The 26,922-nt window shown below is 52.6% G+C and overlaps 1 protein-coding gene across 3 annotated transcripts in view; it reads left to right on the forward strand.

The window, feature by feature from the left end:
• GSN (gelsolin) overlaps positions 1-25,221 on the forward strand; it is a 60,422-nt gene extending 35,201 nt beyond the window's left edge. For all 3 annotated transcript variants that reach the window (XM_068974156.1, XM_068974155.1, XM_068974154.1), the window contains 14 exons: positions 3,949-4,110; positions 6,012-6,161; positions 8,148-8,237; positions 10,784-10,916; positions 11,395-11,483; positions 11,673-11,888; positions 13,862-13,995; positions 16,174-16,264; positions 17,214-17,384; positions 18,016-18,190; positions 19,611-19,735; positions 19,964-20,041; positions 24,211-24,271; positions 24,854-25,221. In XM_068974156.1, coding sequence (XP_068830257.1) covers positions 3,949-4,110; positions 6,012-6,161; positions 8,148-8,237; positions 10,784-10,916; positions 11,395-11,483; positions 11,673-11,888; positions 13,862-13,995; positions 16,174-16,264; positions 17,214-17,384; positions 18,016-18,190; positions 19,611-19,735; positions 19,964-20,041; positions 24,211-24,271; positions 24,854-25,023 — 1,845 coding nt within the window. In that variant the 3' untranslated portion in view covers positions 25,024-25,221. The remainder of the gene's footprint in view (positions 1-3,948; positions 4,111-6,011; positions 6,162-8,147; positions 8,238-10,783; positions 10,917-11,394; positions 11,484-11,672; positions 11,889-13,861; positions 13,996-16,173; positions 16,265-17,213; positions 17,385-18,015; positions 18,191-19,610; positions 19,736-19,963; positions 20,042-24,210; positions 24,272-24,853) is intronic.
• Positions 25,222-26,922: the final 1,701 nt, after the last annotated feature.

A 26,922-nucleotide genomic window follows, 5' to 3' on the forward strand; every position in this document is an offset into this window, starting at 1 on the left:
CCAGAGACCCCAAGGAGCTGGGTTATCTGAAACCCTTTGTTCCAGCAGAGTCTGGGCTGGGCTGAGTCCTGGAAGCCCCTGGCCCCGAGGAACGCGGTGGGAAACCCACAGAATCCCCTGGGTCCTTCCTGTCCTCCCTCCTGTTTTTAGATAAGGAACCCAGAAATTAGAGGGTGGAGGGGATCAGCGCCAGTCACTAGGTTTTTCTTTGTTTTATAAAGAGCTTAACATATTTTTAAAAGGTAGATCTTTACAGCTTTTACTTTTCTCCAGACTACAAGTATAATACACGCGTATTGTAAAATGTCAAACATAGAAATAAGGCTTTTAGTAAGTAAAAGTTGCCCATGATTCTACTCTTAGAGATATACACCAAATGGTCTGTAATTTTTCTTTATGTATGAACGTATAGATGTGTATATTCAGATATAGATACAGAATTTATCCTGGCCTCCCAGGTGGCACTAGTGGGAAAGAACCTGCCTGCCAGCTCAGAAGACGTGAGACCCGGGTTCGATCCCTGGGTCAGTAAGATCCCCTGAAGGCAGGCATGGCAACCCACTCCAGTGGAGGAGTGCCAGTCTCTTGCCTGGAGGACTCCATGGACAGAGGAGCCTGGCGGGCTGCAGGCCACAGGGTCGCACAGAGTCGGACACGACTGAGCGACTAAGCCCAGCACGGCACGTGATTATACAGGGCTCCCCGGTGGCTCGGTGGTGAAGAAACCACGTGCCAATGCAGGAGGCACGGGTTCCATCCCTGGGTCAGAAAGCTCTCCTGGAGAAGGAAGCGGCAACCCATTCCAGTGTTCCTGCCGAGAAAATCCACGGACGGAGGAGCCTTGGCGGGCTACAGCCCCTGGGGTCACAAGAGTCAGATACAAAATTAGCAACTAAAACAACAAAGATACATACATATATGTGTGTGTGTGTTTATCTTCACTTTAATTTGGAAAATAGCTTTAAAAAAATTTTTCTATTAAATTTTGTTCAAATAATTTGATGCCAATCTCTGTCCACTAATGATTAGACCACAGAAAGCAGCAATAAATCTTAAATATTAAAGTAAAAATAATAAAAAATAGTAAAACTTTACAAAAAAAACCTTGCCCCTTATGCTTGGAGAGTCACTAATGTCTCCTGAGAGCTGGCTTTTGTTTTTGTATTAACTGATCTTCCCAAGTCTAAGTTCCTAGATCAGCAAGATTAGAGGAGCTAATTAATCAGGAAATGCCTGTCCACACTCATTAGAAATCTGTAGCTTTTAATTGATAAATTCATATACAGAGAATTTACTGGAGCTGAGATTTATGACATTGAACAGCCTTTTTCCTTTTTTAAAAGAAAAGTTTAAGTTTCTATTTTTTTGACAAAAAATAGAAGGCACGCTTGAACAAGTAAAATATTTTAGGGATGTATTAAAAAATGTTAAGGGTCTTTCTCTTCCCTGATTTTCCCATTTCCTCCTCTCTAAGGAATCCATGGAAATGGTCGGTGTGTCCGTTCAGCACCTTTGGGAAAGCTTCTCAGACCCGCTGTCTCTTTGCCCTCACATATGGGGTCCCGGGGTGAGCACTGCCCATAGACACTCAGGAGGTCCTGGGCTGGTGGACCTGGGCAAGGCTGGTCCCAGGAAGGGCAAACTTGGGGGTAAAACTTCCACCAGTTAGCTGGGACCCTGGGCATGGGGCTGGACCTCTTTGCACCTCAGTTTTCTTGCCTGAAAAGTGGGGTGATGAGATTTGCGACCTCAGGAGTTTGTGGGGACCACATTGCGTGTCCGTGACAGAGGAGCCTGGCGTGGACTTGGTAAGGGGCAGCCTCCGCGGTCACTCCCAGATGAGCATGGGGCACTGAATCGTCTTCCCCAGCTGCCCTTCCATACACGCTTCCCAGCTGGAAGGCCTCTGAAGCCAGGTGGAAAACAGGGCCCTGAGAAGACCAAGGCGGTCCTGCTGAGCCCTACCAAGCGGGTGCTGCTGCAAGGCTTCACGCTGGTACCAAGAACGGACACCAGAGGGCGCTCCCAGTCACAACAGTGAAAACACGTTTCTACTTGATGACCCTGCTCAGAACAGTGGTTTGTTCCTGCCTCCCATCCTGGATGACCCTAGTGACCTGGGCTCTAAGACAGCCTGCCATTGGGCGAAAATGTGGGCCTTACAGATTCGTTTGCACCTGGGTTTGAAACCTAGCTCCGTCACTCACTAGCTTTGAGATCTCAGGCAAGTCTCGCTGCTTCCAGCATCCGTTCTCCGCGTCTGTATATCTGATGGTGATAATGACGCCTCCCTCACAGATGAGTCCTGCAGAAGGCCCAGCGCAAGGGCATTATCATGTCACAGCCAGTTCTGTGTTGCTTGCTGTGTGTGGATGTAACAGGAACCCAGTCACGCTCCGTTTGTCCCTTGCCCTCGTGGACTCAGTGCAGCAAGTCAGACCTGGCTTTGCTCTGCAGGGTGAGGCGTCAGCAAGGGACCTGGGTGGGGGCAGGGGGTGGCCGCAGTTCCGGCCTTAGTGGCCCATGTCGTGTGCGGCTTTGGAAACGGGAGGCGGGGTTACACTCCGTGGCTCTGCCGCTGCCCACTGAGTGCCCTTGAGTACGTCGCTTCCCTTCGCTGGTCTTCAGCATCTGTGCAGTTGAGTTCCGTCGCTCAGTCATGTCTGACTCTGCGACCCGTTCTTCGGTATACTCATGGGTAAGATGGGAAGCTTGTGAGCGCCTTCTCTTTTCTGACTTGACCTCCCTGGGGCTTGGGGCCTGTGAGCGTCCAGGGCTGGGGGCTGCTCATAAGGACACCCAGCCCACTAGACTTTCTCCTGTCCCGAGGGTAGGGTTTTTTCCGCCTGGTTGGGCGGGTTTTTCTCTAGTTGTGGTCCGTGGGCGTCTCATTCCGGGAGCCTCTCCTGTTGCAGGGCAAGGGCTCTATAGCACTGGGGCTTCAGCGTTTGCCGCGTGTGGGTTCAGCAGCTACGGTTCCCGGGCTCCAGAGCACAGGCTCGATAGTGGTGGCCCACGGGCTTAGCTGCTCCGAGGCATGTGGGGTCTTCCCAGACCAGGAGTCAAGCCCAGGCCTCCTGCATAGGCGGGCGGATTCTCCACCCCTGAGCCACCAGGAAAGCCCCCCACAGGCAGTTTTGACCGCTGCTGGGAAGCCCTCCTGAGCTTCCCCCGGGACTCGATGATGACTGCAGAGGGCGGCACAGCAGGGGCTTAGATCGCAGTTGCAGAAGGAGGAGGCCTGAGGCTCAGAAAGGTCGAGACACTTACCCAAGTCCCCCAGCACTCTAGTGGCGGGGCAGGGACTTGGGCCTGAGGTCAGTGTTCTGTCCGTTACCCACGGCTGCTTCTGAAGGCTCAGCTGTGGAGCTTGCTGAAGCATCATGGGAGGGGGAGGGGGGCAGTCTTGACTCTTCCTAGAGCGCCTTGAAGGATGGGAAAGATTTGAATGAGCGCTTCTTAAAGCGGGTTTTGCAGAACACTTGAGCTGCAGGCAGGATGTGGAAGAGAAAAGCAGTTTCTTGACTCAAGGCAGGGTAGTGCTCTCTAAAACATGCCAAGTGAGCGTATTTACCCTTGGACTTCCCAGTGCCTTTATGATGCGGATGTGTGTTCTGTAGCAGTCAGGGGGCAAGTGAAGGGCATGCCTTGTGCTTCCCTGATCATGGAATCCTTTCCTTGCAGAATATCCTGGGGGGTTAGTGTTCCTTAGAACATTCCCTGGGGAATGCAAATTTTGAGAAGGGAATATTTATAGCATTCTGATCCAGGAAAGTGGGCCCCCGGGGTCTTTGTTAGAGTATGAGATTCAAAAGGCTGGCAGCAAGGTGCAGAGGTGGGGTATCTGCTGGAAGTCCACTGGTGCGTGGGCCACAGTGCCCTTCAAATCATTCCTGTCCGTTCCCAGACCTTCCCCCCTGGACTAACGCTGTCTCCTTGACCCAACAGAAAGGAGGCGTGGCATCAGGATTCAAGCACGTGGTCCCCAACGAAGTGGAGGTGCACAGACTCTTCCAGGTCAAAGGGCGGCGTGTGGTCCGTGCCACGGAGGTGCCTGTGTCCTGGGAGAGCTTCAACAATGGCGACTGCTTCATCCTGGACCTGGGCAACGTGAGTCCTGCCCTGCCCTTTCTCAGGGGCCACTGGAGTGCCCCAGGCTTGACCTGGGGAGGTGGGCTCATCCATGTGAACAGTATGAAGACACAGTGGGGCGGGTCGCAGGGGCAGTGGGCCCTGGGCTGTGTATATGAGTCAGACGCACCCGCAGAGACTCAGGTGGAGATGCGCGTGGTGCATAGACTCAGACCCGTCACCCACATGCACACAGGCCTGTGAATGGCTCAGTGGACGTACGGTCCCCCTGACGTGTTGATGTGCACGCCTTGTGTATCTTTTTATTCATAGTCACTAACTTGCAGGTATATGGCGGGCGTGTTTAAAAACGACAGGCTCTTGAAATACAGCCAATATGTTATAATCACTGCAAATGGCATATAGTCTTTAAAAATTGTAAATCACCGTGTTGTACCCCCGAGGGTTATATAGTATTGTAAGTCAACTGTACCTCAATTAGAAAAAACTATAAGCTCCTGCCTAGCAGGTGTAGACGTGTCACCCTGATGAATGTCGACACGTGGAGACTTGGGGGTGTTGTTCAAGGACCCACATGTGTTGTGTAGTTGCACATGCTCACTTGTCTGTGGCTCGCTTGTGTGGGTAAGTGTGGGAGGCACTTACCGGACCCACCTTGCAGACGTGTGATGCTTTGTACACATTCTTCCCAAGTCCACGTACACGCATCCCTGCAGGAGGACGTGGCCAGACGTTCTGTCCCCAGCCTCATGTATGCATGAGGTATAGTGTCTGTTGGAGAGGGAAAAGGCAGCCCACTGCAGTACGCTTGCCTGGGAAATCCCATGGGCAGAGGAGCCTGGTGGGCTGCAGTGCATGGGGGTCGCAAAAGAGTTGGACGTGACCTAGCAACTTGCCAGCAGACAGACACACACACTGAGTGTGAGCTTGTGATGGAAGTGCGACAGACACACAGAGGAGCGCGTGAATTCTGTGGGCGCCGCTCGATGGGTCTGCTGGAGCGGACGTGCCCGTGTAGTTAACACCAGCTCGAGGAAAAACACCTCCAGCCCCGGGAGGCCCTGTATGGCCTCCTCTAGTCCCTTCCTCCCCATGGGTAACTCTCACCCCAGAGTCCCTCCACCAACAGTCCCACCTGTTCCTGAGCTTCATGTTCCTGGAACCTTTCCTGTTGACGTCTGACTCTTTTTGCCCATCATTCTCTTTGCAAGGGCCGTCCATATTGCTGCTGCCTTCAGCTGTAGCTTGTTCCTTCTCTTCGTTTTATAAACTTTTCCAGTGTGTCTGCTCTACTGTTGATGGACACTTGGGAGAGTTTGGGGCTCTTCCAAGGGGTGCAACTCAGCCTTCTTGCACAAGCCTGTTTTTAAAACAGTTAGGTACACAATTTTATAAATGCTGATATTAATTCATGATTATTCTGCATGAATGAAAACCCATGGTATAAAAAGAAAGAAAGGGAAATACCATCAGTTCAGTAATTCTCAGGGATGATGCTGAGCTATCCTGCCAGCAAGCAGTCTGAATCAGACACTGCGTTCTTGCACATGTCTTTTCGTGGACATTGCTTTACTGCTGGGTGTGTTCCCAAGAGAGGGATGGCTGGGTTGTAGGATATTTGCATGTGGAGCTTTAAAAAGGCACAGTCAAATGGTTTTCCAATTTCACTCCCACCCTCAGGCAAACATTTTTATGCACATTCTGTAAGTAGGTGTACCTATGAAAAATGCATATCCACAGCAGACCCTCACGTGCCCTGGTACACACAAGTGACACCTGTTGTGCTTGGATGGGGGTGTGTGTGCTCCCCCAGCCCTCATCTGGGCAAGCAGAGAACAGGTGAGCTTGTCACGTCGCTCGGCCGGGCGTCTGTGAAGGTGGGCGGGGGCGCTGCCTCACGCGGGGGCTTTGTCTTACAGGACATTTACCAATGGTGTGGTTCCAGCAGCAACCGCTTTGAGAGGCTGAAGGCCACACAGGTGTCCAAGGGCATCCGGGACAACGAGCGGAGCGGCCGGGCCCGCGTGCACGTTTCTGAGGAGGGCGCCGAGCCTGAGGCCATGCTCGAGGTACCTGCGGCCGCGTGCCGGGAGCACAGGGTGGGGCTGAGCAAGGGAACAGGGGGCTCATTCTTTCTCTCCATCCAGTAGGCAATTGTGGGGTGATTTTGTTTTTCTTCTAAGCCAAGGAGTCTCCCCCTGACCTTCCCCAGACTCCCCTGAGAGGTGGGGCTGGCATCCCAGGATCCAGTGCGTCCGGGCTGTGAGCCACAGCCTTCTGCCAAGAGGGTCGGATCCTCTAAAGAAGCTGAGCAGGGGGGTCTTGGCGTCCTCTGAGGACAAGCCTGGTGCTAGAACCAGGCCAGAAAGAGACAGTGGAGACCCAATCCCCTCTTTCCTCTTCTGAACATTCCAATTAGTTTATACCCATTTCGTCAACTGCATGGTGGGCATCGCCAGCCAGTATGCTTTGAGGACATATCAATAGAGGCAAAGGTCTCTGGGGAAAGGAGGAGACCACAGGCTCTGCTTCATGCCGCTTGTCTCTCCTGCTTGTCTGGGGACATTGAGCGCTGGTTTTTAGGAAGAGCAGAAGGTGATTGTTACGGGGAAAGAGCCTGGATGCCAAGCATGGCTTGAGAGGGGCAATAGCTGGGGCCATTGAGGCTGGAGATAGTGCAGAATGGAGGCGTGAAAATAGATTCTAATGTCGCAGGGATATGGGTTCAAATTTCTACTTAGCCACCTTATAGTGATGTAGACTTTATTTTTCTGGGCTCCAAAATCACTGCAGATGGTGACTGCAGCCGTGAAATTAAAAGACGCTTGCTCCTTGGAAGGAAAGTTATGACCAACCTAGACAGCATATTAAAAAGCAGAGACATACTTTGCCAACAAAGGTCCGTCTAGTCGAGGCTATGGTTTTTCCAGTGGTCATGTATGGATGTGAGAGTTGGACTATATAGAAAGCTGAGTGCCGAAGAACTGATGCTTTTGAACTGTGGTGTTGGAGAAGACTCTTGAGAGTCCCTTGGACTGCAAGGAGATCTAAGCAGTCCATCCTAAAGGAGATCAGTCCTGGGTGTTCATTGGAAAGACTGATGCTGAAGCTGAAACTCCAATACTTTGGCCACCTGATGCGGAAAGCTGACTCATTGGAAGAGACCCTGATGCTGGGAGGGATTGGGGGCAGGAGGAGAAGGGAACGACTGAGGATGAGATGGCTGGATAGCATCACCGACTCGATGGACATGGGTTTGGGTGGACTCCGGGAGTTGGTGATGGACAGGAGGCCTGGCGTGCTGCGATTCAGGGGGTCGCAGAGTCGGACCCGACTGAGCGACTGAGCTGAGCTGAGCTGAGTGCTGTAGGCAAGGTGCTGCTTCTCTGTGGACTTGGCTTCCTCGCCTGTGAAATGAGAGGTAATCTGTGCCTCTTGAAAGTGAAAGCTGCTCAGTCGTGTCCGAGTCTTTGTGACCCCATGGACTTTACAGTCCATGGAATTCTCCAGGCCAGAATACTGGAGTGGGTAGTAGCCTTTCCCTTCTCCAGGGGATCTTCCCAACCCAGGGATCAAACCCAGGTCTCCCGCGTTGCGGGATTCTTCACCAGCTGAGCCACCAGGGAGGGCCCTGTGCCTCTTAGCATGGCAGCAAAGGTGAAATGAAGTCTGCTGAAGGCATGTGGTGGGAGGTGTTGGTAGCTGTAATTATCCTTCTCAGAAGGCTTGGTGGAAATGGTGAACATCTGAAGGACTGTCCTGGGGCAGTGGAGCACGGGGTCCTCATGGAGCTCCTGGAGACAGGCCTCGGGGAGGGACAGACTCCACAGGCAGCCCTGGCTGGGCTCTGCACCCCGGAGGCACGGTCAGAGATCCAGGACATCTCCAGAGGGGGTCCTGCCCTAAGTGGAAGGTCGCTGTGGATGGTGGAGGCCCACGTGGTCCCTGCCTGCCTGGGGAGAAAGCTCTCTCTGGAGCTCAGTCTCCTCCCTGGGGGAGTGGCAGGCTGCCGGGAGCTCACTGCCACGCTTTCTTCCATCTCTCCATCTCCGCAGGTGCTGGGCCCCAAGCCAGCTCTGCCGGCAGGGACTGAGGACACAGCCAAGGAGGACGCAGCCAACCGCAAGCTGGCCAAGCTGTACAAGGTGAGCCTGGGCTGAGGTCCCTGGGTTGGGCTCAGGATGGGGCTGCAGGAGACCTGGGCTTCCCCAGCTCTGCTGTCCGGGGGCTTTGAGCCAGGCACGTATGGGGGTGCCATGGGGGGACTCAGCTTCTATGGCTCCAGGGGACGCCTGTCTGCTGCCTCTGCGTTTCTGCCCCAGGACAAGCGTGTGGGCGACCGCAGACACATCGGTGTCGGTGTCACCGTCACCAACGGGGCCCATGAAGTGGGGAGGGCAGAGGGCCACAGAGTCAACGTTGCAGGATCTCTAGGGGGTCCAAGGAGAAAAGGGTTCTAGGGAAATCCAGGAAAGTACTACAGAAGTGTGTGTCTGTGTGCGTGTTATGGGTAGTGACTTTATTTATCATTTCTTCTCATGATTTTCAGAAACTGAATTAAGGCTCATCTTGAGCCAAGGATGTCTGGCCTCTGAGCCCGTGTTGCCCATGTTGTGCCCTAAGCTCATTTGTGGTAAAATAACAGCAGAATGAGGTGCAGATTCGTATCGCCACCACAGGAAGACCACATTACTGATATTTATTCTGATATTGAAGTAGTAACACATATTCGTTGTAAATATTAGGGTTGAGCAATACTCAGAAACATAAAAAAATAAAAGTCAAATCTTACTGGTTTAAGATAACCAGTACTATTTTAAAATGGGTTCTAATTAAAAAAGTAACAATGCTCGATTTAAGAAGGTCAGCCTCCTCTCCTCCCCGCTTCATGGGTCGCTGTGGTTACATGGTTATCTTGTTGGTAAAGGAAACTCCGGATACAGCTTTCTGGGTCTCCTTGGTGTTTCTCCGTCTCTATTTAATGTTAACAGATGCGAGCTATTCGCACTCTCCCGTGGCCTTCTTCCACTGGACCCTTTATAACAGCTGTATGGTTCTTTATTTTATGCGTGTGGAAATCTCTGCAGATCCCTCATTGATGGACATGAGAATGTTCCCACCTTTTCTGATCGCCAGCAGTCTCTCTTTGTGCCCGTGTGCTAAGTATGGCATTAGGGGAGGTTTCCAGATGTGGATTGTTCGGGTCACAGGCTGAATGATGAGTCAGTGATTGAAAATACTGGTTCCTGCACAGAGAACTATAGTCAATAGCTGGTAGTGACCTATAGTGGAGAATAATCTCAAAAATTATATGTGTGTGTGTAGCTGAATCACCTTGTTGTGTATCTGAAACATTGTACATTAACTAGTCAACTAAACTTCAGTAAAAAATATATATATTAAGAAAAAAAGAAACTGGTAACAAAATAGTTAAGTATGTTTGACTCCTCAAGATGAAAAGTTTTTGGCATATACCAATTGCCATAGATAAAATAAATGGCAAATAAAAGAAGGCACTGCCCCTTGGGAGTTCTCTGGCTGCGAGTGGTCGGACTGTGGGCTTTCAGTGCTGGGGCCCTGGTTCAGTCCCGAGACGGGGAGCCGATGTCTGCATTCAGCTGCGTGGCAGGACCAGAAAAAAACAGAAACACAGAAATACCAGGTCTGGAGTTAGACTGTCTGTACTACCCCAGGGAGGAAGGTTCTGCCATGAGAGGTAGCTGACAGAAACACAGGTTCTGGACTTAGACTGTCTGGTTGAATCCCGGATCTGGCGCCTTCTAGCTGTGCAGGTGACTTACCTCCCTGTGCCTCGGTCTCCTTGTGAATGAAACAGGGATATAATAAGATCACCTATAGCGCTGCTGTAAGGGTTAAAGGAGTTCTGAACCTGTAGAAGTTACTAAATTACATAAATTTTTTAGAACAGTGCCTGGCACAAAGTAAGTTTTCAATAAATGCAGAACACTTACTATTTAACTTCCTGGCGCATGCTACTAAACTGCATTCTGGAAGGCTCCTCGATCACCCTCACCTGTTTACCCAGAGCCTTGTCAGCCCTGGGTACTGTCAAATCTTTTGAATTTGGACAAGCAGGGTACCCTCAGAAAAGTTCAATGAACTTTATTTTAGAATAGCTTTTAGATTTACAGAAAAATTGCAAAGATGATTCAGAAGGTTCCCATATACCCTTCACCCAGCTTCCCCTGAACATCTTAACATAAGCAGGTACTTTTGTCAAAACTAAGAAACATCGGTTCAATGCTGTTGACTAGCCTACGAACTTCATTCAGATTTCCCCCGCTTTTGCTTCCAGGTTCCAGCCCGGTATACCGCGCTGCACGTAGGCCGCGTTACTTCCGTGTACCTCCCTTTTTAAGCCAGCGAGCTTGAATGCCGTCCCGTCAGCTGGGCGGCGGCCTTCCTCTGCCAGCTGTATTCCCGCGCTTGATTCCCCTTCCCTCTCTGCGCGCCATTTCCGCGCCACACCCATGTGTAGGTCGCAGATGTGGTTGTGAGAAGGTGGAAAAGGACCAAGAAATCCCACATGAGCCTCAGGGCTGTGTTTGTCCGCAGCGTCGTTTGAGGTGGCGGGGTTGCCGGCCTCCGCAAGTGCGGGCTTGGGGGCGCCCGTGGGCAGGACGAGGCAGGGACGGTCGCTCACGGGCCCGGGGCCCCTCTCTCCCCCCAGGTCTCCAATGGTGCAGGCACTATGTCGGTCTCCCTCGTGGCTGATGAGAACCCCTTCGCCCAGGGGGCCTTGAGGTCAGAGGACTGCTTCATCCTGGACCACGGCAAAGACGGGAAGATCTTTGTCTGGAAAGGTACTGGGGCGAAGGGAAGGGCTTCAACAGGGCCTTACACGGGCGCCCCTGCGGCCTTGCAGGAACTTGGCTCGTGAGCCTGGGGCAGAGGAGGGAGGCTGAGGCTCTGAGTCGCAGCTTCCCTACTGGCTGAGTGGCCTTGGTCACGTCACGTAATGTCTCTAAGACCCTGACTTCCTTATATGCAAATGAGGACAAGATAAGGATCGTCATCACAGAAGGGTGCTGTGTGGATTAAATGCAGCAAGTTGTGTGTAGTTCTGAGCTCAGTAAGTGGGTCGGTGTGCTCGCGGTCGTTAGCCAGGACCCCTCACTGGACCCCGGGAGCTCATGGCGTGGTCAGCTCTGGGGCCTCTGGCCTTGGCCGTCCACGGTCTAGGAACAAAAGGGAGGGAGGCTTGCCTTCTGCTTTCCCTGGGCCGCTGAGCGCTGGGGTGCGGCCCTGACCCCAGGCCCCTTGCTCGCCTTTGGCCGACAGGCAGGCAGGCCAACACTGAGGAGAGGAAGGCCGCCCTCAAAACAGCCTCCGACTTCATCTCCAAGATGGACTACCCCAGGCAGACCCAGGTGAGCCAGGGAGCCAGGTGGGACAGTGAGAGTGGGCCCAGCGGGGTGGGGAAGGCTGGCTTGGGGGGGTGTCCTGCGCTCAGCCTGGGCGGGGTGTCTGAGGCTCCCTGGGGGATGCTGGCTGGGTGGCCTCTGCCCTCCGAGGGACTCCGGCCCAGCCACTACCTTCTCTTCCTCCATCCCTGCCAGGTCTCTGTTCTTCCCGAGGGCGGGGAGACCCCGCTGTTCAAACAGTTCTTCAAGAACTGGCGGGACCCAGACCAGACGGAAGGCCTGGGCCTGAGCTATCTCTCCAGCCACATTGCCAACGTGGAGCGCGTGCCCTTCGACGCGGCCACCCTGCACACCTCCACTGCCATGGCGGCGCAGCATGGCATGGATGATGATGGCAGAGGGCAGAAGCAGGTACCCGGGGGGGGGCTGGGGTGGGCGTGTCGAGGCGCCTTCCGGCTCCCGCCCTGGCACCTCTGGCCCACCTCTTCTCTGAGGATGTTTCTCTAAGAGGCTTTGACCCCAGTTTTGATGGGTGGGATTCTTTTGTCTTGCTTGAGTTTTACAACCAACATGCCCTAAGTCTCTGCTATCTTACAGGCTCCCTGCCAAGAGTCTGAGACCCCGCCCTGCCCATGAAGAGTGTCTGGGAGGGGAGGTGGCCACAGCTGGTTGCTGAGGCCTGTGTGGTCAGTGGAAGACGGGGGGTGCACAGGGACTCTGGGAACGCAGGAAGGGCAGTGAAGGTGGGTGGTTGGGGCGTCTCCATAGAGATGGGGGCCCTTGGGTGGGGCCTCAGAGTATGAGTAGGAGTTTGCTGCCAGAGTAAGAGTGGGTATTCGGGCAGGAAGCTGTCCTGGGAGCCTGGTGTTGATGATGTTCTCAGGGAAGGGCCTTAAATTCCTTGTCCAAAGATGTGGCCTTGATTCTGTGTCAACCGCTAGGTGCTAGTGAGGGTTGTTTTTTTTTTTTTAAAGGCAGAAATGTGACAGGCGCAGTTCTGTGCTTCCAGAACTCGCTGTGAATGTGAGTTAGAGATGGAAGAATGAGAGTGGAGGCCTCATGCGGAGGTCGTGCAGCAGTTTAGGGAGAAGAAGTGGCCTCGAGGTCGAGCCCAAGGAGCTCACAGTGAAGTTGGAGAGGTGGGCAGTGGGGCTCAGGGATGTTTAGGAGGTAGGATTAACTTCAGACATTGATTCCACCCTACATACTAGAAATGGCAAAAAAGCTCATTTTTTTTTATTACTGGTTTTGCCGTTGGTTTGTTAGTTCAGTGGCAGAGGAGCGTGCGATGAAAGCGATCCAGGATAGGGCAGTGTGGAGAGAGCCCTGGCAGCTCAGCGGAGTGGTCTTGGGCAAGTTACTCAGCCTTTTTGAATCTCACTTTCCTCATCCGTGAAATGAAGCTTAAGTTAAATTTTAGACCCTGGACTGTAGCCTGCCTGGCTCCTCTGTCCATGAGCAAGAATACTGGAGTGGGTTGCCATTCCCTTCTCCAGGGGATCTTCCTGACGCAGAGGTCGAACGCAGGTCTCCTGCATCGCAGGGAGATGTTTTTACTGTCTGAGCCACCAGGGAAGCCCCTGGGAAAATGAGGCTTAATCCCACTCCATCACCTTCAAGAATTTTCAAGGTTCAAAGATTCTATTTGCCTGGACTCGCGGCACCACCAGGTGGCGCTGCAGGGCTTCATGACCGCTTGGAAAACCGTGTCATCCGAGCTCTGCAAAGAGATCTGCCAGCAGGAGTCATTCTGAGGTCACTCAGTGACGACCCTGCCTCTGCAGGTGATATTTAAAATCCAGACAGCTTGCTGATACAGCTAATGGCAACATTAGTAATCATCATCACCATCGTAATTATTACTAAGAGTAGCCACCACCTGCAGGGCCATCATCCTGTGCCAAACGCTGCTCATGAATTAGCTCATTTGATCCTTACAATGTCCCTTATTATTCCCACTTTTCAGATCAGGAAACTGAGGCCCATAGACATTAAGCAAGTTGTCCAAGGGTGCACAGTCTGCGAGGGGGTAGAGCCTGATTTGGCTCCAGGTCGTACATTGATTTGTGCCCCGAGCCTGTGCTGCACTGTGTAACACGCAGCAAAAGCATTTTCTAAACCCCACCATGCAGCTGCCAGTCCCTGGGCTGCTCTCGAGGAGGAGAAAGTACGGGGGAGCAGGGGTGCGCTGTCTGGATCTGGAACAGAAGACCTGGCTTTGAATCTTAGTGGCTCCGTGATTCCAGCAAGTTATTTAACTTCAGGCTGAGTCCGAGGGCAATCCTGTGGTGTAACCGCTAGCCAGCACCCTCTGGTTTCTCAGCTGGTCAGAGTTGGGGGCCGGGAATGCCGCCCGATGTCTGAGCCCAGCTTTGCTCTGGTAGATCTGGAGAATTGAAGGTTCCAACAAAGTGCCCGTGGACCCCGCCACGTACGGACAGTTCTACGGCGGTGACAGCTACATCATCCTGTACAACTACCGCCACGGCGGCCGCCAGGGACAGATCATCTACACCTGGTGAGGGTCTGGGGTCCTGTGCTTGGGGCGGAGCGGGGCCCCATGCCGGGAGCGCGGCCACCACGGGGGCAGAGGGGGCGGAGCCGGGGCAGAGGGGCGGAGCGGGGGGGTGTTGCCCAGGCGGGGAGCATGGCCACCGCAGGGGCAGAGGGGGTGGAGCCGGGGCAGAGGGGGCGGAGCCGGGGCAGAGGGGCGGGGCGGGGGGGGCGGTTTGCGCAGGCGGGGAGCATGGCCACCGCAGGGGCAGAGGGGGCGGAGCCGGGGCAGAGGGGGCGGAGCGGGGGCTCACGCTGGGAGCACGGCCACCGCGGCGGGCAGAGGACAGGGCTGAGGAGAGCTTGCAGGTGTGTGAACCTGCACCAGCACAGCCGTGCTCCACTGGGAAAGGCTTTTGTTTCTGGGGCAAGACCGCTGGTCTTACTCTCAAAACAAATTGTAAACTCATCTCATAAAAGCATCACATGTCCATTGTAGGAGAGACGTGGGGACTAGGGAGAAACGAACAGAAAATCTCTCCCTCAATTCCACTCTAAGTTCTGTTTATCCTCTGATGTTTTCTAACTAAGAATTATTTTTAATTCTTTAAAGAGAGATGATATGTTTACGACTTTTCCCACCTTGCTCTAAAACCCTCACTCCTCTGTGGGTGCTTGCCTTCATTAGCCTCTTATATACCCTTCCAGCCATTATTATGCAGATAAAACCAAAGCTGACCCTGTATCCCTAGTTCCCCTCCCTTCCTTATGCAAAAGATGGCATACTGTGTATACTGTCCTGCACTTTGCTTTTTTTTTTCAGTTGATACTTCCTGGAGCTCAGACTATGTCAGTCCATAAAGAGCTCCCTTACTCTTTTTTTTTTTTTTTTTTACAGCCACATAATATTCCACTGTGTGGCTGTCCTGTAGTTTATTTAACAAATTCCCTGAGGATGCATGTTTGCTTTGATTCCAGACTCCTACTATTATAAGCACTGCTATGATTAGTTGGCTTAAACAAACATCATTTTGGATGTGTAGAGAAATATCTTCAGAGTGAGTTCCCAGAAGTTGGACTGCTGGCTCTGACAGTGAATGCGCTCGTCCTTTTGACAGACAGCACCCAGTTTCTCTAGGTGAACTTTGTGCCGTTTGCATTTTCACCAGTGACAGATGAGAGTATCTGTTTCCTCCTGGTCTCACTGGTGGACTGTGTTATCACACTTCCGCTGTTTGTCAACTTTAGAGTTGATAAAATGATATCTCAGTATAATATTTTTCAGTTCGTTTCTCTTACTGTGCAGTCTTAAAGGTTGACTGATGGGTTTCTTCTTTTTTAAACTTTTCGTTTTGAAATGACTTGCTGAAAAGTTGCAAAAACAGTGCAGACAGTTTCCATATACCTGTTACAGTTCCCTCTAGGGTCACCTCTTACTTAACCATAGTTCAGTTTTCAAAACTGGGAAATTAACATTGTTGCAAGACCATGTCCTGCTCTATAGACACTTCTTGAATTTCGCCAGTTCTCCCACTAATGTCCTTTTTCTGGCCTGGGATCTAACCCAGGGTCTCACATGATATTTAGTCATCACACCTCCTCAGTGGCATTTAATCATCACGTTCTCCGTCTTTTAATCTGTGACAGTTCCTCAGGCGTCACTCTTCTTTCCCAGTTTCGATGCTGTGGAAGAGCATTAGTCTTATTCTGTAGGTTGCCTCTCAATTTGACAACCTCAGACTTTTAAAAGCAGCTTGAAAGAAATGTTTCTGGACTAGATATTAATAATACACACATGGAACAAAATTCACGAGAAGGCTTTTAGAACATTTCCTTTGACCAGCACGTTGATCTGTTAGACTGCTTATGCAGATAACATAGGTCAATGGGAAATTTAGACGGCAGAGGAAGGGGTGAGGCAGAAAGCCCCCCTCCATGCGTCTCCCCATGGGGCAGGTTTAGGACGAGGACGTCCACTGGTTGTGGTCAGACTGCTGTAAGAAGACGAGATGCTGAGCTGGGATGTGTGGTGTGTTGGTTTGGTTCCTGGCTCTGGTTCCTTTTCAGAGAAATCTCTTTTCCTCTCTATTTGTCAGTTTCATTTACCTGTAATCTGGAGATTTGTGGGTTTCTCAAGCCCAGGGTGACGGAGGGGCCCTGGCCTCTGTGCAAATCGAGGTGCTGAGGTTCTCTTCCCTTCCAGGCAGGGCGCCCAGTCCACCCAGGATGAGGTCGCCGCCTCGGCCATCCTGACCGCTCAGCTGGACGAGGAGCTGGGAGGGACTCCCGTGCAGGTGAGCCCAGCCTGCTGCTCACTCATCTGACCGTCCCTCATCCCACGCGTCCATCCTTTTGACAGACATTTATGCAGGATGCGGACGCTGCGTCTGCAAACGTGAACACACAGATAGATCCTCCCCCCCCCCGGCTCCCAGCCCCGCCCTGCCCTGAACCGCTGTGATGTGGTTTATTACAGTGTAGTCGTGGGAGAAAGAGGTTCATTAGACATGCAGGCAGAGGGTGTACGATCACACGCGGCCTGAATTCTCACCAGCAGGGTGGAGCTGGGGTCTAGGCTCTGACCCAGCAGTGGTGGCTCTTGCTAGGAAGGGACCACGAACCACCATGTGCGGTGATCTGGATATAGGCAGCACGGGCCACAGCTGGAATCTGAAGTGACGCGGGCACACAGGGCAGGAACAGATGGGAGGAAAGAGGAGGTCTGTCCTCCGCTCAGACCTCCTTGTCCCCTCCTCCCACCGCCAAGCCCTTGACCGCAGTCTGCACTGGCTCTGCAGGAGGGCTCTCTCCAGACCTGGAAGGCTCGTTTCTCACCACTCTGCCAGCTTTCTTGGCCGAGGCTGACGTCACAATCCGGGAAGAATGTCCACGAACCATCCCTGGGCTTCCATTTAAGGGAATGTTTGCAAACATGGGCTCTCTGGGTTCTTGGACTAGACCCAGCCTCAGCCAGGCCAGGCCTTGTGGGAGGGGAAACGCCAAAGCAGTGCCCGGGGGACCTCAGCCAGCAGGGCCCTCTCCAGCCCTCCTGCACCTCCTGCTCCCCAGCCAGCCCCTGCGCGCTGTAGGGCCACGCCCCGCTCCACACACAGACCCAAGCGTGACGGCTTGTTTGGGGGTGAGCCTGGGCCACGCCAGCTGCCCTGAGCTGATCCCAGTGTGTGCGCACAGCACGATGCTCGTGCCCCCCTTTCCTGACCCATGCTCCCGTCTCCCTCTCAGAGCCGTGTGGTCCAAGGCAAGGAGCCCGCTCACCTCATGAGCCTGTTCGGCGGGAAACCCATGATCATCTACAGGGGCGGCACCTCCCGCGAGGGTGGGCAGACGGCCCCCGCCAGCACCCGCCTCTTCCAGGTCCGGGCCAGCAGCTCCGGAGCCACCCGGGCCGTGGAGGTAATGCCCCGGGCCCCGGACCCCCGGCAGGATTGGCTTCTCAGAAACCTCTCAGGCCTGATGGGCAGATCTCTGGGCACAGGATCTGGTGGGGTGGCTGAGGGGCTAAGAAGCAGCTTTTTGTACCTCCCTGCCCTGGCAGCAGGATTGTATGTGTTAGACTTCCCCTTGTTTCAAGAATGCCCAGTGTCCCTCACATACCTTCCATGATGGGCAAGTCACTACCTAACAGATAGTCCATTCTTCACAATCTGGATGTTGTTCTTGATTCCATTCCACTTGGCTGCTGTCCCTTTCATGGTGGAAGGTGCAGAAGCTGAGCATAATCCTACTGTGCAGCGTAGAGGACAATGGGATCATCACCTCCTTTGTTCTAGGTGCTCAACTTCTATTAATGCATCCCAGGTTTCTAGAGTCTCCTCGGCTGAGCACAGTGCATTTGTGACTCACGGGAGTCAGCGAGGCCTCTCAGCGTCCGAGTCCTTGTCCTCAGCTCTGATGGGGCACACGCTCCCTCCTCCAAATCCACCCTGAAGAGCTGCTCTTGCTGCAGTGTCTCCTGGACCATGAGGAGGGGACTGAAGCCTTTTTACCTGTTTCCTGATTGACTAATTGAGCACTACCCTCCCAGGTGATGCCCAAGGCTGGAGCACTGAATTCCAACGATGCCTTTGTCCTGAAAACCCCCTCAGCCGCCTACCTGTGGGTGGGTGCGGGAGCCAGTGAGGCAGAGAAGACCGGGGCGCTGGAGCTGCTCAGGGTGCTTCGGGCCCAACCCGTGCAGGTGGCAGAAGGCAGCGAGCCAGGTAGGAGTGAGGGGTCGGGGGGCTTGCTGCTCTCTGGGGATGGAGCTGCTGGCTTCCCCTGCCTCCTGTCTGCTCGGGGCTTTCGTTAACCTCCTCCTGCCTCAGCACTTGTCCCCTAACGTGTGTCCATTAAAGTGGGTGAGATGAAAATGGGGCTTCCCTGGTGGCTCAGACAGTAAGGAATCTGCCTGCAATGCGGGAGACCTGGGTTTGATCTCCGGGTTGGGAAGATCCCCTGGAGGAGAGCATGGCAACCCACTCCAGTATTCTTGCCTGGAGAATCCCAGGGACAGAGGAGCCTGGCGGGCCACAGTCCATGGGGTCACAAAGAGTCGGACACGACTAACACATACACACGAGATGAAAATGAGAATGTGGTCGGTGGGAGGGAGGCGTCTGGGAGTTAGAGAAAGGAGAGCTCAGTGTGGGCTGGGGCAGGCAGGGAAGGCAGCTGGAGGGGGCTCACTTGCGGGAAAGCTGTGAAAGATTGTAGGTGGCGGCATCGGCCTAACCTTGAGAAGCTTCGTGGACAGAAATGCCACAAGCCTGCCTTATTTCCAGAGTGTGGGGCAGGAACACGTGCATTATGCTGACCCTAGACCTTCCCTCCGTACTTTTAAGCCCGCTCTCTCTTGCTTGATGCTGAGCAGAAATGGGGAAGAATAGTTCAGTCTACAGTCGCATGATCCGCTGAAAACGCTGGAGAGAGTGGACATGTCCCGTGTCTGCTGGGTCTCATGCGGTGGCCACGAGTCACATGCCTACGGGCTTCCCTGCTGGCCCAGGGGTACAGAATCCCCCTGCCAGTGCAGAAGACTCAGGTTCAATTCCTGGGTCAGGAAGATCCCCTGGAGAAGGAAATGGCAGCCCACTCCAGTATTCTTGCCTGGGAAATCCTGTGGACAGAGGAGCCTGGTGGTTAGTCCATGGGGCTGGAAAAGAGTCAGACACGACTAAACCACCGCCAGTCACATGCTTCAATTAACGTGTATTTAAATGTGACTGCTGGGAAAATGCATTTGAATATAAAAAGCACGCGTGGCTAGAGCAGGTATGGTGGGAAAATACAGGGAACAGGAGCTGGATGAGGTGGCTTACTCCGCGCGCGCTGTGTGGCGCTGGGCGAGTGACTCGGCCTCTCTGAGCCTCAGCCGCCTCGTTTGTCAAGGGCGTCGCCAGTCTCAGACCAGGAGCAGCCCCGGCCCTGTGTCTGCTGCCGAGTCCACCCTCCCGGGCCTCTGCTTCATCACCCTCGAGTCCCGCAGGCCCTTTCCTTCTTTGTCACACTGGGGTTTTAAGATGCCGGGTGGCGGTTGAGAGCACTTGGCTGTGCGAAGGCAGCGTCTGTCCCAGAGTCTACGAGGAAGTGCTGGAGGGGGAGGTGGTGTCGGCTGGTAACTGGCGTGGCCTCCCCTCGCAGATAGCTTCTGGGAGGCCCTGGGTGGGAAGGCCGCCTACCGCACGTCCCCACGGCTGAAGGACAAGAAGATGGACGCCCACCCTCCTCGCCTCTTCGCCTGCTCCAACAAGATCGGACGTTTTGTGGTGAGTCCCAGGGGAGGTCTGAGGTCGCTGCCTCTGCTCGCCCCTTGGGAGGTGTTTTCCAGGGAGCAAGCTGAGGTATCCACAGCGGGGGCAGGGAGAGACCTTCGATGACCCAGTGCAGACCCCCACAGGCTGGAGCCAGCTCAGCCCTCCCCATGGAGGGCAGAGAGAGCTGGGGGAAGGCGGTTTGCAGGTGGGCTCTCATTACCCTCTTCCATCCCTTCCTAGATCGAAGAGGTCCCTGGCGAGCTCATGCAGGAAGACTTGGCCACTGATGACGTCATGCTTCTGGACACCTGGGACCAGGTAATGGTCGGTCCCACAAGTAACTTCCCTCTCTGAGCTCCATGTCCTCATCTGCAGAATGGGCGTGATGGTGCCTACCTTGCATGATCCCCGCAGATGAGAGGCAGATAGAATCCCCTTGCCAATAGCAAAGCACCTTCGAGTGGCAAATCAGATGACCGGCATTCTTCCCAGGCCTTAGGGGAACATGAACTCTTACTCTGAACCTGTTGGTAGAGAAAGTTGGACTTTGGTTCACACCTCATGCAGGCGTAATCTCTCACCTAGAAGGAGACATACCCCTGTCCCCGAGGGCCCTGTGTCCTCGTGCGGGATGGCAGTCAGTAGCCCTTCCTAGCAAGCTGTCTCCTCCCCGAGTTGTCAGGGTTGGACACAGCAGCCATGCAGGTGCGAGACTGCCCGCCATCTGCCTGGCTTCTTCTTGGGCTCCCCGGTTGGAAGATCGATACCAAAAGGTTTGCAATTTAGCCGTTCAGCTGCGGGCAGCTTTGCTCCATCGGCTCCTTAATCGGCTTGCTCATCTGTGTGTTCATGCGCTCAGTCAGCACGTGTGAAGCACCACAGTCTTCCAGGCAGAATGCTGGGTTGCTGGGAGTCCTGTGAGGAACAGGATAGGCCCCGTGAGAGCTGGGGTGGAGGGGTCCGGGCAGCAGGTGCACAGCTGCACATGCGTAAGGGCGAGCGTGCCTGCATCCTGTCGTCTGACACCATCTTATGGATGGGCCCCCTGGTGGCTCAGATGGTAAAGAGTCCCCCTGCAATGCAGGAGACTCGGGTTCAGTCGCTGGGTTGGGGAATCCCCTGGAAAAGGGAATGACTACCCACGCCAGTATTCTTGCCTGGAGAACCCCAGGGATGGAGGAACTTGTCAGGCTACAGTCTGTAGGGTTGCGGAGAGACATGACTGAGTGCTGAACACTTTCACAGTTTATGAATGATGGGCATTCATTAAAATATTCAGATCACATCAGAACAGATGACACATAAAAATCAGCTGAACTGATTTTTTGGTGTAATAAAGCTCGTCTTAAGAAGCTGAAGTTGAATGGTTCTAAGAAGACCTACAAGGCCTTTTAGAACTAGCACCCAAAAAAGATGTCCTTTCATTATAGGGGACTGGAATGCAAAAGTAGGAAGTCAAGAAACACCTAGGGTAACAGGCAAATTTGGCCTTGGAATATGGAATGAAGCAGGGCAAAGGCTAATAGAGTTTTGCCAAGAGAACGCACTGGTCATAGCAAACACCCTCTTCCAACAACACAAGAGAAGACTCTACCCATGGACATCACCAGATGGTCAACATCAAAGTCAGATTGATTATATTCTTTGCAGCCAAAGATGGAGTAGCTCTATACAGTCAACAAAAACAAGACCAGGAGCTGACTGTGGCTCAGATCATAAACTCCTTATTGCCAAATTCAGACTTAAATTGAAGAAAGTAGGGAAAACCACTAGACCATTCAGGTATGACCTAAATCAAAGCCCTTATGATTATACAGTGGAAGTGAGAAATAGATTTAAGGGACTAGATCTGATAGATAGAGTGCCTGAGGAACTATGGACTGAGGTTTGTGACACTGTACAAGAGACAGGGATCAAGACCATCCCCATGGAAAAGAAATGCAAAAATGCAAAATGGCTATCTGGGGAGGGCTTACAAATAGCTGTGAAAAGAAGAGAAGCGAAAAAAGGAGAAAAGGAAAGATAAAAGCCTCTGAATGCAGAGTTCCACAGAATAGCAAGAAGAGATAAGAAAGCCTTCCTCAGTGATCAATGCAAAGAAATAGAGGAAAACAACAGAATGGGAAAGACTAGAGATCTCTTTAAGAAAATTAGAGATACCAAGGGAACATTTCATGCAAAGATGGGCTCGATAAAGGACAGAAATGGTATGGGCCTAACAGAAGCAGAAGATATTAAGAAGAGGTGGCAAGAATACACAGAAGAACTGTACAAAAAAGATCTTCACGACCCAGATAATAATGATGGTGTGATCACTCACCTATACCCAGACATCCTGTAATGTGAAGTCAAGTGGGCCTTAGAAGGCATCACTATGAATAAAGCTAGTGGAGGTGATGGAATTCCAGTTGAGCTATTTCAAATCCTGAAAGAGGATGCTGTGAAAGTGCTGCACTCAAGATGCCAGCAAATTTGGGAAACTCAGCAGTGGCCACAGGACTGGAAAAGGTCAGTTTTCATTCTAATCCCAAAGAAAGGCAATGCCAAAGAATGCTCAAACTACCGCACAATTGCACTCATCTCACACGCTAGTAAAGTAATGCTCAAAATTCTCCAAGCCAGGCTTCAGCAATACGTGAACCGTGAACTTCCAGATGTTCAAGATGGTTTTAGAAAAGGCAGAGGAACCAGAGATCAAATTGCCAACATCCACTGGAAAAAGCAAGAGAGTTCCAGAAAAATATGTTTCTGCTTTATTGACTATGCCAAAGCCTTTGACTGTGTGGATCACAATAAACTGTGGAGAATTCTGAAAGAGATGGGAATACCAGACCACCTGACCTGCCTTTGAGAAGCCTGTATGCAGGTCAGGAAGCAACAGTTAGAACTGGACATGGATCAACAGACTGGTTCCAAATAGGAAAAAGAGGAAGTCAAGGCTGTATATTGTCACCCTGTTTTTTTAACTTATAAGCAGAGTACATCATGAGAAACGCTGGGCTGGAAGAAGCACAAGCTGGAATCAGGATTGCCTGGAGAAATATCAATAACCTCAGATACGCAGATGACACCACCCTTATGGCAGAAGGTGAAGCCTCTTGATGAAAGTGAAAGAGGAGAGTGAAAAAGTTGGCCTAAAGCTCAACATTCAGAAAACTAAGATCATGGCACCTGGTCCCATCACTTCATGGCAAATAGATGGGGAAACAGTGGAAACAGTGTCAGACTATTTTTTTGGGCCCCAAAATCACTGCAGATGGTGATTGCAGCCATGAAATTAAAAGACGCTTACTCCTTGGATGGAAAGTTATGACCAATCTAGATAGCCTATTGAAAAGCAGAGACATTACTTTGCCGACTAAGGTCCATCTAGTCAAGGCTATGGTTTTTCCAGCGGTCATTTATGGATGTGAGAGTTGGACTGTGAAGAAAGCAGAGCGCCGAAGAATTGATGCTTTTAAACTGTGGTGTTGGAATACTCTCTAGAGTCCCTTGGACTGCAAGGAGATCCAACTAGTATTCTAAAGGAGACCAGTCCTGGGTGTTCTTTGGAAGGACTGATGCTAAAGCTGAAACTCCAGTACTTTGGCCACCTCATGTGCAGAGTTGACTCACTGGAAAAGACTCTGATGCTGGGAGGGATTGGGGGCAGGAGGAGAAGGGGATGAGAGAGGATGAAATGGCTGGATGGCATCACCGACTCGATGGACGTGAGTCTGAGTGAACTCCAGGAGTTGGTGATGGACAGGGAGGCCTGGTGTGCTGCAGTTCATGGGGTCGCAAAGAGTTGGACACGACTGAGTGACTGGACTGAACTGAAGACTCAAGATGGTGGTAGTGATGATGAGTTATTTCTCCTCCAAGGCTTAGATCCTTGTTGGCTCAGACACCCAGAGAGTGGCCCCCGCAGACCCTCAGTGCTCGCTGGTTGGATGAATAGACAGTGAGCACATGAGTCTGCTCATTGGTTGAATAAGTAGATGCCCCGAAACGGATCGTTCGTGAGCTTCTAGGGAAGGAACTCGTCTCTTGGCTGTCTTCTCTTGGTTGTCAGCGTTGGTGACTGAAGCAGGCTGGGGTGGAGGGCGCGAAGTTGTGGGGGAGTCTGAGGCCGGGTGGAACTTCCCATCACAGGGGCAGCTACTGCTCAGCTTCATCCACCTGCGAGTGATGGTTGTTGCCAAATCCTCCCCATTCTCAAGGGGAACTGCAGTCTGGATTGGATGTAATCAGCTAGTAACTCCACTTGTCTAAAGAGACACGGCAGACCACCCCCCCAGGGGTGGGCAGGCCCGCAAAGCAGGCTGTAGGTCAGCAGTACGCCGAGTCTGTTGCCCACTTCTCTAGTCACAGTCCGTGGGCTTTGTGAATTGGGGGGTGCGTCTGGCCCATACCTGGAACCTCCTCCTCTTCCTCCAACAGTGAGCTGGGTCAGCGCCCCTCATGCGGCTTTATCTCATACCTTCCCTTTCCCGCCTCTCCTCCAGGTCTTTGTCTGGGTTGGTAAGGATTCTCAAGAAGAGGAGAAGACAGAAGCCTTGACCTCTGGTGAGGACCCATGCGTGCCTGCGAGTCTGTTTCGGGTGGTGGGGTGGGAACAGCTTCCTGTGCGGGTTTGGGAGTTCGTGACAGCAGGGTGGGGGCTTCCTCCCCCACGGCCAGCCCCTGGTGAGCCCTCCCTGGGTGGTGAGAGAACAGCTCGGTTCCTGCAGAAGCCGTAGGTCACACCAAGAGGAAGAGGCAGATAGAAGCTGCTTCGGGTTCCCAGGATGCCCAGGGACTAACCGCATCTGGATTTAGACGCAGGAAAGCAGGTCTCTGGTAGCTGAGTAGAGTCTGATTTGGGAGCTGGAAATCCAAAAGCTGGTTTCTTTAACACCTTCCAGTAGGGAACGCTAGAGAAAAATGAGGCATGTTTTGTGAAGCTGGAGGTTAAACTGTGACCCCTGGCCTTTCCTGTGTTTCTGGGCGGGGCAGTGAAGGAGTCACGTGGTTGTCGTTGCCTTTAAGGAATGGTGGTGTCCGGGGTGGGGGTTGGGTGTTAGGGGCAGTGGGACCAAAACCACCTTGGGCGTGGAGCCACCTCCTTGGTGCTGGAGACGCTGAGGATTCTCCTGCCCGTGTCTGCAGCTAAGCGCTACATCGAGACGGACCCAGCTAATCGCGACAGGCGGACCCCCATCACCGTGGTGAAGCAGGGCTTCGAGCCCCCCTCGTTCGTGGGCTGGTTCCTCGGCTGGGATGACAACTATTGGTCCGTGGATCCCTTGGACAGGGCCCTCGCTGAGCTGGCTGCCTGAGGAAGGCAGGTCCCACCCCATTGCCGGCCAGTGCCTTTCAGAACTGTCCGCCCTTCAAGGAGACCTTGCAGTGAGCAGGGTCAACCTGGTGTGTGCGCGCGCGTGGTTGGTATTTTCTTTTTCCTTCTTCTTTTTTTTTTTTTTTTTTACTGTAGCTAAAAACAGTCCTGCAAAAATTCAGGGTCCTTGCAGAATTGTCTCAAGTGTCTGTGCTTTTTGAAATTGAATTCAATAAAAAGCTTTTTGAAGTGTGTAACCTGCTGTGGCTCAGTTTGTCCTGAGAAGTGTCCTTCTTACTGTTCTGGGAAGGGTCCATGGGGTGGGGGTGGGGGGTTGTGCCTGTGCCTGTGACCCAGTGAATGAGCTTCATTCAACCCACATATAAATCTGATCCTCCGAGAAGCAGATGCCAAGATGAGATGGAATGTGCAGAGACTGGACTAGGGGGAGAGTGCTTGTATGGAAGGAGATTGAGAGGCAGCCAGGGAAGGCTGGAGAGCCTTCAGACAGATGCCATCTGACCCCACGTGAAGCAGGGAGGAAGAGGGGTTGGGTGGATGCATCTTAGACTGCCGTGCAGTCCAGGAGGCTTTTGCATAGCTTTGGGGGAGTCCTGAGCCAAAGTAAAAAAAAATAATAATAATGGCATAGTTCCATTTTTGTTGTTATCATTTTAATCATTTGCAAATGTACAATTCAGCAGCGTTAAAGACACTGACAGTGTTGGGGAGCTGTCCCCACCATCTCCACCCAAACCTTTTTCGTAATCCCCAACTTAGATTTATACCCTGTGCCCATGAAACAACTCCTTCCGCCTTCCTACTTCCCATCTGCCCCTGGGAACCTTTATTGCACTTTCTGTCTCCATGAATTTGCCTGTTCTAGGTACATCATAGAAGTGGAATCATGCACTTGTCTTCTGTCTGGCTTATTTCACTTAGCTTGACGCTTTCAATATTCATACATTTTACAGCCCATAAAGTAACTGCATTCCTTTTTGTGGCTGAGTACTATTCCATTGTGTGTGTATATACTGTTTCATTTATGCTTTCGTCCATTGATGAACACTCAGGTCCTTTCCACCTTTTGGCTGCTGTGAATGATGCCTCTGGGGGTCTTCCCTGGTGGTCCGTCTTCAACGCGAGAGACACAGGTTCAGCCCCTGGTTGGGGATGCCGCAGGGCGACTAGATCCTGTGTGCCGCAGCTGAGAGTTGATGTAGCCAAATAAATAGCTTTTCTTTCTTTTTTAAAAAAACAGTGCTACTCTGAACGTTGGTGTACAAATATTTGTTTGATTCAGAATGTTCTGGAGCCCATCAGCCAACAAAGGCATTGGAGGTCTCCCAGGAGCGGATGAAGTGTGTCTAATCGCCCCACTTTGGTCAGTTGTTGGGAGGCATGGCCTTGGAGCACTGGGGGCAAGGAGTTCAAGGCCAGTAGCAGGACCCTCTTACATTCCCGGGGGTTGCCCTGCCCTGGAGCATCTGCCTGACTCTTGCTCGTTCCCTCCGCTTGCCATGAGTGTTTCTGCTGACACGAGGTGCCCCTGGGATGCTCTCCCAGTTTGCAGCATGGGTGAGGGCCTTTGTGCCCCTTTTGGTTCCCCAGACCCTGACTCTGCTCAGGCTCACGTTGCCACAAAGTCCTGTTAGGCAGTTAGAATAGGAAACAGGAGTCCAGAATGGGAGTGGCTAAAAGACAAGGAGGGGAAAGCCCGTGAAAATAGGACAAAGGACCATCAGGACCAGAGTGAGGACCTCAGATGGAACAGGCACTCCTGCCTAGCCCAGGTCACCCAGCGCAGGCCCGGGGTGGGGGGAGGGGGAAAGACCTGTAAAAACATCGAGATCCCGGCAGGGCTGACAGCTGCTGCTGCGCAAACTCCGACCAGAAAACG

Source organism: Capricornis sumatraensis, chromosome 6 (genome assembly GCF_032405125.1).
Source record: "Capricornis sumatraensis isolate serow.1 chromosome 6, serow.2, whole genome shotgun sequence".
NCBI classification, from domain to species: Eukaryota; Metazoa; Chordata; class Mammalia; order Artiodactyla; family Bovidae; genus Capricornis; species Capricornis sumatraensis.